The 13,523-nt window shown below is 45.5% G+C and overlaps 1 protein-coding gene across 1 annotated transcript in view; it reads right to left on the bottom strand.

Annotated features, from left to right (window-relative positions):
* clasp2 (cytoplasmic linker associated protein 2) overlaps positions 1-13,523 on the bottom strand; it is a 69,193-nt gene that overhangs the window by 14,708 nt on the left and 40,962 nt on the right. Inside the window, exons 13-26 of the mRNA XM_080004038.1 lie at positions 12,348-12,418; positions 10,696-10,755; positions 10,518-10,595; positions 10,207-10,374; positions 8,308-8,348; positions 7,806-7,958; positions 6,758-6,775; positions 6,026-6,127; positions 5,774-5,800; positions 3,073-3,246; positions 2,612-2,656; positions 1,514-1,621; positions 995-1,057; positions 254-360 (exon numbers count right to left, since the gene is read on the bottom strand). Coding sequence (XP_079860164.1) covers positions 254-360; positions 995-1,057; positions 1,514-1,621; positions 2,612-2,656; positions 3,073-3,246; positions 5,774-5,800; positions 6,026-6,127; positions 6,758-6,775; positions 7,806-7,958; positions 8,308-8,348; positions 10,207-10,374; positions 10,518-10,595; positions 10,696-10,755; positions 12,348-12,418 — 1,215 coding nt within the window. The remainder of the gene's footprint in view (positions 1-253; positions 361-994; positions 1,058-1,513; positions 1,622-2,611; positions 2,657-3,072; positions 3,247-5,773; positions 5,801-6,025; positions 6,128-6,757; positions 6,776-7,805; positions 7,959-8,307; positions 8,349-10,206; positions 10,375-10,517; positions 10,596-10,695; positions 10,756-12,347; positions 12,419-13,523) is intronic.

Genomic DNA, 13,523 nt, shown 5'->3' with positions numbered 1-13,523 from the left:
ACACAGTGTTTCAGCAGCGATTTCATGAAAATGTTGTGCTCAGACATCCACATACTGTACATCCCCTTTGGGCGTGCAAATGAATGAGCTTTGTTTGTGCGCCGCTCCGTGCGCTCGCCCCCATCGCTTTCCTGACCCGTTTTATCAGCAAAGATATGTGTTTTTTCAGGAGGAATATTTGAATGTGATTTTTGCCCAATATCGACAGCCCTAGTGTGTGTGTGTGTGTGTGTGTGTGTGTGTGTACTCGTACCAGTGCATCGGCCAAAGCCTCTTCTACATCCGAGCCGGTGTTGAGGACCCTCATGGCACTGACTGACGATGAGAGACGACTTGACTGACTCATGCTGAATCCAGACCCTGTAGAGAGAGAGGGACAGAGAAAGAGAGGACGAGGATGGGAGGACTGTTACAGAATGTGGGAGAGATGTTATAATGTAGAATTCCTGAGGTCAACTCTGAAGTGCTCACACACACTTTCCATCATCCACCTCCTGTAGTTGTTGACACTTAAACTCTTAAGGTCAGTCACTCGCTCCCCACATCATTTCATCAGTCACTTGCTCAGCTCACATACCACATTTCCCATAACCACCCCCGCCGCACGGCAAGGTCGCAGGACTTGTTAAGTGACATAACACCTAACATCACAGGTGTCACGAGGGAAAAAGTATGACAAAGAATAAACGCAAGGGGTGTATGTGAATTGTCCCCCCACATAAGGAGCGGAGTTAAAAACAACAAAGGAAACAAATGAATGCTAGAGAAAATGGCGGCGTGGTTGTTGTGAGAACTGAACGGACAGAGGCATGCGATTCTGCCGAAAGCCACGATGTCCTGGAGAAGTAAGTATGAAAACCAAAGGTCAATGTAGAAGAGGAAAAAAACAGACTTGGGGAATAAAAAGAAAGAGTCAGACTTTGACGAAGAGAGAACTTAAAAGAGCAGGTGGGGGCGGGTGAGTTACGAGGTAGTAGTGGTATTCAGCCTTCACCTGTAGCCCCAAAAGCCTCAGGTGTGTGGAGTGCTCCGGTGGAGCGAGAGTAGCTCCGTGTCGCTGCAACCAAGAACCAAACACACACACACAGATTTACAGACACGCACGCACACACACAATTCAAGAGAACACACGCAACCCCCACACTGTTAGAACAGAGTGTAAGACGAGTAAAAAGGAGGTCGACTTGCATGCAAAAACATGCCCCTGTGCGTGTTTGTTACTGAATCATTCTCATGTATTAAATTGTATCATGGACGATTCAGCTATGATGAAGTTATTGCACATAAACCAGATGTCGGATAAGGAATGTGTTAGCAACGTGTAAAACGCTGTTCTCCGCTTCCAGGTGGTCGAATCCAGAAAGTAACGGACCTCAGTTAAGGTGGATTTTTTAGCTTTCTTGCGCTCCTCTTTGTCTCTCTTCCTTTGATATCCTACAGGGCTCACGAGATGCAGCGCCCCCTGGGGACTCGGGCCTCGGGCCTCGGGCCTCGGGTGTCTGCTGTTACTCACCGAGGGGCGTGAAGGAGCGTACGGGGCTGGTGTCCCTGCTGCTCTCCCTGCTGGCCTCTCTGCTGCAGCCCTGGCTCATACTGGGCCGAGGGATGCGACTTCCCCGAGCTAGTGCCGACCCAGGGGGTGGGGGTGGGAGGGGGTGTGTGGGTGGGGGCGAGAGGGGAAACGAGAGAACAGCAGCAGTAAGAACAGGAAGGATGGGAAGACAAGAAGCAGGTGACAGTGGAAGGAGAGGGGGGTGGGGCGAAAGATAAAGGAAGGAAAGAAGGAAAGGAAAAAGAGAAAGAAAGAAGGTTACGAGGAAGGAGACACAGGGAGGGAAGGTCGATGGAAGAGGAGAACCACAAAACAAAGAGAGAGTAAAGGGAAGAGTGACAAACTGACAGAAAACAGTTCCCCTGGCCCAGGGCGGCGTCTCAATAGTTCAAAGTGGCTTCCTCTCCTTAAACCGAGGAGAGGAAGTCACTTTGAACTACTGAGACGCACCTGCAAGGAGCACAGGATTGCTGGACTCAGAAATCACATAAATAACATATTCACACAGTCGCTCGTTCACACTCTCCCTCATACAGACAGGACATGCAGAATGGAAAGGAAGTGATTGGAGATGAATTTAAAGATAAGAGGGTGGGAGTCAGGGAGTGAGGGAATGGGGAAGGACCTTTGCTTTAACCACGTAGCATCACAATTGGCGTAACTGTTAATTGGTCACCCTCAGCGACTGCCCAGGAAATCTAGATTAATCACAGCTTATCAAAGGGGTTAAAAAGGGCCAATCAAGATTCACCGCCGATCCTTTGCTGACACAGGCTGATCGGTTAGTGCAAATGGGGAGAGTTTGTGAGCATCCCTAAAAGGTGGGGACATCTGCTAATCACCATGGCACCCATGTCATAGAAAAACAAAAAAAAACAAAAAAATAAAAAAACAGCCAGGAAGTATGAGACAAGTTCTGGAAAAGTAAGCGATTCAGGGAGTTAGGCAGCCTGACGGACGGCATGAGAGTTTGGTGAGGGAGATTTGCAGTGATCGATGGAGTTGGAGAGGGGAGGCAGAGAGATGGGTGGATGGACGGGTGACGGTGGGAGGCCTTACCTCCTCTGCTCGCTCCGTTGTAGATGGAACTAATGCTGGAGGGGGCTAAAGGACAGAGGGAGGGAAAGATCGGAGGAGAAGTTGGAGGAGGAGGAGGAAAGGACCCGGAACAAGGGAGGGAACAGGGTTGAGAAGTTTGTGGTCTCAAGGTATCAGAACAGTTTAGTGTGTGTTTGTGAATACAGTATGTGAGAGTGTACATCAAATAAAAACACCAGGCTTAAGTGCTTTCTCCTTTGAGTGCATAGGACTGATATAGTGGACTGTATAGCATAGCTTCAATCAGTGTCACCATCAGTGAACCAGCAGAAGGAACAGGGACAGCAGTACTAGACGTTTGATTGACAATACCAGTGGAATTCCAGGGTAAAAACAAATGTCACGAGAACCAATCTCTCAGCACGAACATTCTGTGTGGTTTCGCATTTCTTCTTTCAATCTTTATGAACCTGTGCACTTACCGACAGACAGACGGGTTGGCGAGGAGTCTCTGGAGCAGCCTTGGCTGCGGGGGATGCGGCTGCGTCTATGGCCCGTCCCCCCGGCGCCAGCCAGCACCCTCTGAGCCCCTGAGCTCATGGTGCTCAGGGCCGTACTGGTTAGCACGCGGCCCGGGGAGCCGCTGCGACTGCCCGCTGTAGTGGAATAGAGAGCCATGTCAGCATCTTATTTATGGAAAAGGTTCAGTTTGAACATAAATATGACAAGAAAAGACTACCGAGTCTTCCCATCCTTCTGTTCTTAGAGTGACAGTGGATATGGACCTTAATATGGAAGATGGTGACTGGTGTGGACAGTAGTGAACCCTCGTCCCAGTGTATTTTTGCCCATAGGTGACACTGCTGTGTGCCTAAACCGTCTGGCATGCTGCCTAGTGGTTAGTGGTTAAGGACTCCACACGGTTACACTAGAAATCATGTAGACCAATTAGCAGATGCTACAGCAGTTGGCACAGTTGGAAAGAGCATTCCTGGATGACAAGGCAATTTTCTGAGATAAAACACATTGTTCTATTTGAATAAGCCTATTAATCTTAACAGTTATAGACAGACATTTAGGCATAGGTGCTGTTCTACAGTGGCAAAAGGTAACTGTCAACAGGCACAACTCTGGACCTGCACTGACATTTTGCAATGTAGCAAAATAAAAGCACCACTCACACAAAATCATAAACACAACATTCTACCATAATACACAGTCTACATTCTACAACCCAGAGGTGTTGCTCTAACTAACTAAGCTCTAATTATCAGAAAAGTGGGCAAGAGAGGTCGTCGAAGAACATGATGGTGATTGTGCCACGTATTGCTGGGCAGTGCATTGCATTTGGCGGAAGCTATTCTCTCAATACTGGATCAATTTAAAGGACGATTTAAAATAAAATATCATTACTCTGGTTGACTCCAAGTGATTAGAAAATAAGATTTCGATAAAAAAAAAAAAAAAAATCCACTCAAACTAATCCAGCATACATTTTTCAATAGAGTATCATATATTTTACCAATACAGGCCCCAGACTTTCCTCCATCCCTTTTTCGTCATGAGTCTTAAATTTACATAATTTCATTCCTTTCCACCCACTTGCCCATATCTGTCTGACACTTGAAAGTGTTGACTACTTTAACATGATTCCTCGTGTTAGTTTGGACAAAATAGGTGTGTCTGTTGATTAAGCCAGGAAGGTAAAAGATGGCGAAAGATTACAAGATGGATATATTATTCTTCAACGTTTTCTTTGGATAGAATGTCCTAAGCCCCTGTTTAGGTCATTTTTTAGATCTGCCTGACCTCTGTGTCCAACCTTCTCATAAGCTTGCCGAAGTTCTATGCGGCTCCTCCGTCCATCTATGTTCTCAGTGGAGTCAACCCCAAACACAAGCAGCCACACACACAAGTGCACAACCCCAGGGCCTCTAAAGCAGTGCGCTTAGCTTAGCTTGAGTTATAGAGCAGTTGTGTGAACAGTCCCAGCTGTGATACTACAAGTCCCAGCATGCCTCAGCCAGAAAGGAAGGAGCCTTTTTGTGATCAGTCCGGGCACAGGTGAGGAAGAGTGAAGGGATGGGCGTTAGAGATCAGAGAAAGAAGAAGCATTGTAATCTTACCACCAACGGGGGTAGCAGACTGAGATCCTGAGCCGTTAAAGCCCATTGGTTGGGAGTAGGGGGAAGCGGAAGGAACAGCAGATTAAACCAGATGATTCATGGGTGTTAGTGCAGAAAGCGCCATGGGGGTTAGAACACAGAGCATGTTGGGAACTTGTCCCGGCATCCACACATCAAGAATGAAGGCAGAGCCAAAACACTTACATAAAATAAATCCATTTATCGGAACAAAAAAAAAACAACCAAAAAAATAATAATATGCAACATAGGCATTGCGTTGCTATATCACACACACACACACACACACACACACACACACTGAACCAGCTGCAGATGGTGAACCAGGAAGAGCAGTGCATGGTGGGAGGGCCGGCACGTGGATGAAGCAAAGCCTGTTTACCATGAGGAAACGTAAAGAAATGCGCTGGGAAATCACTCTCACACCGAGACACATACACTTCACACCAAATCCGTCTGACCCTCCAGTCAGCTAATCTCTCGCTTTCCATCTCCCTCTTAATCGCTTGTTGCCAGAATCAGGCTAAACTCCTGATCAGAGGACCAGAAAGAGTCGATCTGATTGGTTCGCTGGCCCTGGGGGTCCAACCGCTGACCATTCGCGATCCTCTTTAAAATTGGGACTTGTGTGGACATCAAATCAATCAGGCCACACAAGTCTGCTTTCGTGCTGCAATCCTCAAGCTCACTCAGCACGGGTTTTGTTACGTTGGCCAGAGCAGCAGAAATCAACTCTCCACCACACCACCCTCAGTGATGAGACAGCATGCACAGGAACACACACACACACACACACACACACACACACACACACACACACACACACACACACACACACACACACACACACACACACACACACACACACACACACACACACACACACACACACACACACCTAAAAACCGACTGATCGCAATGAGTGTGACAGCAGGTGGGGTGTATGCCCACTGTGGTACACAGGAACGATAACACACACAAACACACACTCACTTGATTTGAGACACACACACACACACACACACACAACACAATATACCTGGCGTGCAATCGGATTCGTCGGAACCTGAAGGCATAAAAACATTTATGTGGAGCTTATTGTCACCTTGAGGGCAACAAGCACAGAGACTCAGTAAAGTGCTCATCACTTTAAACTCAGTAAACGCACCAACAAGGTCTCATGTGTAGTCAATTATGCAAACCCAGTATTTTCTGATTGCTCTTGTGTATTCTGCCTTTTGTTAATAGTAGCGTGTGTGCTTGTGTTGTGGTGGATGGAGGGGTGACTTACGTTGGGACTGAGACACCATCTTGGTGCGGCTGCGTCCTCTGGAGTCCACCTGGCTGCCCAATGCGCTGGCTGTGGACAACGGCTGCTTGGTTCGCAGACGGCCTTAAAGTGGTTGCAGGTAAAATAAATGAATAAATCAATAACACCATTATTTTTACATTCATCTAGTTTAAAAATACTACTAGTGGATTAATTCTCAAAAGTCATTAAATTCCAGATAATAGTTGTGAATGTTAGCTAAAAGTGAATGAAAATTCTCCATCTAAAAATTCACCAACACAACCTCAGCCTAAGGAATCTCACTGTTGACATATAGAGCCCCAATAAGCAAATAAGACAAGAGCACAACGTACAAGCAGGAACTGAAATTTTAGATTTAGGAAAGAAGCCAACACTTCTAATCCAGCCCTTCTAAACCCAGCCCTCTAAACCCAATGCTCCCAAAGACAGCCCTTCCAAACCCAACCAGCCTAAACCCAACCATCCCAAAGCCAACGCTCCTTTAAACGTCCCTTCCAAACCAACCATTCTAAAACAACCTTCAAGAAAACAACCCTTCCAAACCCAGCACTTCTAAACTATGTGGCTGTAGTTGACATGATCAGGTCTGCAGCAGAATCAAACCCCCCAAAAATGCTAAAGCACTAAATAAAAAGCTACTATTGCTAGAAGCTGCGTAATGATTAGTTTCTAAACTACACACAGACACACATCCCTAAACAAATCCCTTACCGTTGTCTGATCTGGTCCCTACAGACGGACAAAGAAGAAGTGGGTTTCAAAACTCACAATCCACCTACCACAGCAACATTCACATGCATCTACACACACACACCTGTTCCCTAACACAAACTAAAATAAACAAGTGAACAGCTATGCTGCAGTTCAGTACGAATGAGGATGAATTACTTGACCCTCACCACCTCAATAAAAACATAAATATTGCACCTATTATTACCTACAAAACAAGTATGTCCATATGAACAAACTTGATTATATGTTATAAGGAGATGAGTTTAGGTGTATAAATAAAAATGACGGGTGATTAGTTATGGGAGAGTCACAAACAGCAGGGGGCGCTGTGGTTAGAGACTGAAATGTCTGGGTGGCCATGGATTGGAGTGGAAGGATGAGGGAAAGGAAGAAAAACAGAAAGGAAGTTGGCACAGGAAGAGATGATCTTACCATCCGTTTTATCAGAGGCATCATCTTAAGTGGCAAGAGAGAAGAACAACATACAATAAACGAGGAGAGGGGCAAGTAGGAGACGAAAAAAAGAAAGAAAAATAACAGAGGGAAAGGAGGAAGAAAAATAAGATGATATGGAAAGGGAGAAAAATAAGAAAGAAAGAACGAAGGGAAAGAAAAGGGCAAAACGACACGAAGAAAGGGACAAGACAGAAGATACATAAGAGAAGAGAACAGTGCGTTAGTCACAGAACGCTGACCCTCTACATGGTGACGCATGGACGTGCAGCGATAAACACCGACAAACACAAACAAAAAGCAATACAAACGTACACACAGAACATCCAGAACAAAATGCATTCACATTGGAACAACAAGAGACCACATAGGAGAAGAGTAGGGGAGGAGAGGAGAGGCCAATCCAAGCATCGTTAGAATTGGAGGGGTGTGTTTGTAGGTGTGTTGAGCCATCATGGTTCCTACTGAACGACCCCAAACCCTGCTGGCTTGCTATCGATTTGTCCAGAGCTGCTGACATAGTGACTTCCACGCATCCAGATTCGCTGTCAGACGTGACTGACAGGCATCTTACCCAGTGAGGAATAGGAGCCCGGGGGCAACCGCCCCGCCTCCCTGGCCTGTCCCACATGTCGGTGCTTAGCAACTGCCGCTGCGTTCACGTCCACATCACTACGGGAACGCTGCAGCGAGGCTGATGACAACCTGCCCTTTGAGCTTGCGGGGACTGACGGGATGGGGAGGAAGAGCGGGAAAAAGAGGAAGAGGAGCAGGAAGGAGGTGTGGGGATTTACACATCACAAACACATGCAAACGCTACTCGTACACAAACACGCACACTGCTACTGCACTGAATGGATGTACAAACACACATAATAGTATGTGTGTGTAGTTCACATACAAAAAAGAAAACACACCAAAACATAACATGTTGACTTCATGAGAATGGGCACAGGCAGATGTGAAGAGGTCCAGTAGGATTTTGTATGTGTTTGATAGTGTGAGCATGAGTTTGAGAAGAATTTGCGTGTGTGTGTGTGTTTGTGTGTGTGTGTGTGTGTGGGAGAGAGACTCACCTCTCCCTGGGTTAGCAGACCATTTAGAGGACAGAGGTCGACTGAGAGGAAAGAAAGTAGGTCAGTACAGCAAACAACACCAATGCAGCAAACACAAACAATAGTATCATCACAACAGACTCCTCAGCTCTGGTAATAAATGCTGGTATTTTTCTGCCCATAGTCAATCCTGTTTCCTTTGAAATTGGACATAATTTGCACATTGCTCGGATGACTGATTAATACATTTTCTCAAGAGATGGCAGGGTATGGTGGTGTTTTTTAGTTTTATTTACTTATGAAAAGTGGCTGACAGGGCAACAACACCGCGCAAGAAGGTTGACAATGCCACAAATCTATTTACCTGGGGCAACGGTTATTGTCGAGCAAGAAATTTGTATTTTTTCAGCTTTTTGGATACCTAAAATGCATATCTATGCTAATAATTATAATTATTAGCATTACACTCACCGGCGACTTTATTAGGTACACCTGTTCAATTGCTTGTGAACACAAATAGCGAATCAATCACATGGCAGCAACTCATTGCATTTATGCATGTAGACATGGTGAGGATGACTTGCTGAAGTTCAAACCGAGCGTCAGAATGGGGAAGAAAGGGAATTTAAGTGACTTTGAACGTGGCATGGCTGTTGGTGCCAGACGGGCTGGTCTGAGTATTTCAGAAACTGCTGACCTACTGGGATTTTCACGCACAACCATCTCAAGGGTTTACAGAGAATGGTCCGAAAAAGAGAAAATATCCAGTGAGCGGCAGCTGTGTGGACGAAAATGCCTTGTTGATGTCAGAGGTCAGAGGAGAATGGGCTGACTGGTTCGAGAAGATAGAAAGGCAACAGTAACTAAAATAACCACTCATTACAACCAAAGTATTCAGAATACTATCTCTGAACGCACAACACGTCGAACCTTGAAGCAGATGGGCTACAGCAGCAGAAGACCACACCGGGTGATACTCCTGTCAGCTAAGAACAAGAAACTGAGGCTACAATCCACACAGGCTCACCAAAAACGGATAAAAGAAGATTGGAAAAACGTTGTCTGGTCTAATGAGTCTCGATTTCAGCTGCGACATTCAGATGGTAGGGTCAGAATTTGGCGTAAACAACATGAAAGCATGGATCCATCCTCCCTTGTATCAAGGGCTCAGGCTGGTGGTGGTGGTGTGATGGTGTGGGGGATATTTTCTTGGCACACTTTGGGCCCCTTAGTACCAATTGAGCATGCTTTAAGGGCCACAGCATACCTGAGTATTGTTGCTGACCATGTCCATCCCTTTATGAGCACAGTGTAGCCATCTTCTGATGGCTACTTCCAGCAGGATAATGCACCATGTCACAAAGCTCAAATCATCTCAAACTGTTTTTTTTAACATGACAATGAGTTCACTGTATTCCAATGGCCTCCACAGTCAACACATCTCAATCCAAAAGAGCACCTTTGGGATGTGGTGGAACGGGAGATTTGCATCATGGATGTGCAGCCGACAAATCTGCAGCAACTGCGTGATGCTATCATGTCAATATGGACCAAAATCTCTGAGGAATGTTTCCAACACCTTGTTGAATCTATGCCATGAAGTATTAAGGCAGTTCTGAAGGCAAAAGGGGGCTCAACCCGGTACTAGCAATGTGTACTGTAAAGTGGCCAGTGAGTGTATATGATCTACTAACAGCAAATGAACTGGGTCTGGGTCTATACTGCTCAGTAAACAGTATAGACTGGATTTGCCCTCAGCATACGTTAAGGTGAAAATATGGTGTTTAAAAGGTTCCAATCTGAACGTGTGCCTTTGGCTTCGGAACAGTCAGCAGTAACCTCAAACCTAGTGAGGTACCGAAGAACAGGCAAAAACAAACCAACAAAACATACAGAATATACAACAAGAGCGTTGTTTACTTGAGGCTCTCCTGTGAGGAGGAGGATGAGCGGTCGCTCTGCGGGAGCGAAGCCACGCTGCCGGAGCTCCGCAGACACGATTGCAGGGTCCGCTGGTAGGAAGACTCCAGTGAGTTGTAGAGGGAGTCTGCGTCCACCGGGAAGTGGTTCCTGAGACCCCAGTAGGCCCTGGAAGAGGGTAGGGGTGATGACAATAGAGAGAAGAAAGGGAGAAGAGGAAGCATCCAGAGAGAAAGATGGAGAAAATGTCTTTAATATTTCTCTTTCACATAACGTAATTTCCAGAAATATTTTGTGTGTGCGTGTCTTACTTGCGGGCCTCCACTCTGGCCTCAGAATCAGCATCTCGAATTCCCTTCTTGATGCTTTCAACCAGCACAGCCGTGTGCCTTGGGAAAGGGAGAGTAGAAGAGTTAAGGACCGTGACATCACTGTTTTCTTCAGCCTTCTTCCAAAATGTATTTCTGTCAAGACACTTTGGGAACTCACCTCTCCAGAGAGTGGATCTGCCACTCCTGCAGCAGCAGGTCCAGGAAGTAGTAGCATCGCCTGGAAACAGTACAGTTACCATCAGCACTGTTATCAGCCTCGTTTCATAGGCTGCATCTCTTTTAGGACTTCATTAGAACAAGGCTGGCTGTTGGTTTGACATTTTTTATAGTGGTATCTTGACTTAGATATTGTTTCCTACTGTATACCTTTTTCAGTTCACTGATGCTGAAGGAATAAGATATGTTAATGACAGATGGAAATGTAGCATCCAACACCGCAGAATGTCTCTTACAAGTTTGTTCTTGGCTTGAGCGATCGTGCAAAATTCTAATCGATGATCGCTGAGGGGCAGCGATTGCCGCTTTACGATTCTATCGGAACGTAATGTGGTGGCAAAAGCTCTCTCCCCGTTACAGAAGTACAGGATTTATTATTTACAAGTTAAGAATTTACACAAAAACATCTTGATTTTACTAAATTAAGATCCATATCAAAGGAAAGCAACGGGGGAACAAACAAAATTAAAAAGATCTAAAATAAAAAAACATAGGAAAACCGGAAAACCGAGCACGGTGCACCCACGGGCTGCTGTCTGGAGGAGAACTTAAAAAAAAAACCTACACTCCAATTTTCTGATACCTCTTTTCTACTTTGGACGTTGGCACGCAAATAAACAGGAGGGTCTCACGAAACCCCGCGGCGCAATGAAAATGATGAAAGAACCCATGAATCGGAACATAAGATCCTCCCACCTCAGCCGGCGCACGTGTGGGCTTGAGTGCACCGTCCCCTCCGCCCGGTCCATTGGCCGTATATTTACTCATGTTCACGTCAGGTTCACAAAGTGAATGCGCACACCCACTGGTCTTTAACGCAAAAGGTTCATAACTCACTATAATTAATTTATTATTTTTTTATTGTGAAACTTTTAAATATTATATAAATAAATGAATGGATGATAGAACGAACAATCAAATAAATAAATAAATATTAATTCAATTTAAAAACATACTTACATAGGGTACATATTTTTACATGATGATGATGTTTTTTGCCAATACACAGATCGACCCATCAGACCCATAAGATCAAGTTCCCTTCAAAGAGCCTTAATTCCTATCACTAGAATGAGCTGTGTGCGCTGCTGCTACAGTCTGTAGCTCCCCCCCCTGTAGGGGGTGCGGACCAGGACCGCATCAAGTAACTTCTGCTGGTCCCTTGTCCCATCTATCTATAACCATGGCATGTGTAAAAAGGTGCAAGACGGAAATGTTCCTGATTTTAGCTGTATGTGTGAATAGGGAATCTTACTATCAGTGCCAGAAAGGTTATCCCTGTAATTTACCGGGACCTATGTGTGAAAAGGGCTCAAAACAGCTCTGAGCGAGAGGACGAGAGCAGCTCTCTCCCTCTCCGCAATCAGTTTCAGAACACAGTGAACCGCACTACACATTTCAATTAGCAGATTTTTCTTGCCGTATAAAAAAAGAAAATTGTCATTATTGTCAATTGGCGATCAATATAGTCGATTGCCGAATAATTGTCATTCTGTCCAAGCCTATTTTGTATAAATGCAATTTGAAAAACTGAAAGAACTGTATATCAATACCAATCCTGAATCAATACGTCTTTAATTATCATCCCCTCACCTCCGGACGGCCACAGACTTGGATGTGCAGTTACTGGTGATGAGGGGGATGAGTCTGGGGACATGGGTGTGCTGCAGAGATAGAGAGACACACGGGGAGGAAGGAGAAGATAATCAACACAATACAGAAGAGACTTCTTAGTCGTGTAAGGGATCACACAGTTCTACAAAAGGCCATAACAACACCAACATAAACCAATCGGTCACAACAATAAATTAATAATATTGCTCATCTCAATCCAATGGCACCTGTCAAGGGATGGGATATATTAAGCTGCAAGTGAACAGTCAGTTCTTGAAGTTGATGTGTTGGAAGCAAGAAAAATGTGCAAGCGTAAGGATCGGAGTGACTTTGACAAGGGACAAATTGTGATGAGTAGACGACTGGGTCAGAGCATCTCCAAAACAGCAGGTCTTGTGGGGGGTTCCCAGTATGTAGTGGTTAGTACCTACCAAAAGTGCTCCAAGAAAGGACAACCTGTGAACTGGCAACAGGGTCATAGGGCCCATGGGATCATTGATGCACCTTGGGGAGTGAAGTCTAGCCCGTCTGGTCCAATCCCACAAATTTCTGAAAAAGTTAATGCTGCTATGATAGAAAGGTGTCAGAACACACAGTGCATCGCAGCTTGCTGAGTATGGGGCCATGTAGCCACAGACCGGTCAGAGTGCCCATGCTGACCCCTGCCCACCGCCGAAAGCGCCTGCAATGGGCACGAGCGTCAGAACTGCACCATGGAGCAATGGAAGAAGATGGCCTGGTCTGATAAGTCACTTTTTCTTCAACATCATGTGGATGGCCGGGGTTAGGGTCTGATCTGCTGGAACCACAAGCCCAATCCATGGGGGCTGCACTTCGGAACTTATGTGACTTAAAGGATCTGCTGCTAACGTCTTGGTGCCAGCACAGGACACCTCCAGAGGTATTGTGGAGGCCATGCCTCAATGGGTCAGAACTGTTTTGGTGGCACGAGGGGGAGCTACACAATATTAGTGGTTATAAGTGGTGGATTTAATGTTGTGGGTGATCGGTGTATAACTACATAAACTATACATTTATCAAATGTTTTGAAATGCTGAAATGCTTACTCTTTGTGCCAATTTCTAAAAGTGCAAATAAATAGCAAAAGAACTGGTGACTATGGCCAGGAGAAAGTGACTCATATAAGTAAAGAAA

The sequence above is a fragment of the Zeus faber genome (assembly GCF_960531495.2).
Source record: "Zeus faber genome assembly, chromosome: 1".
NCBI lineage: Eukaryota > Metazoa > Chordata > Actinopteri > Zeiformes > Zeidae > Zeus > Zeus faber.
The sequence above is the reverse complement of the archived record's forward strand: the minus strand, read 5'-3'. Positions and strand labels throughout refer to the sequence as shown.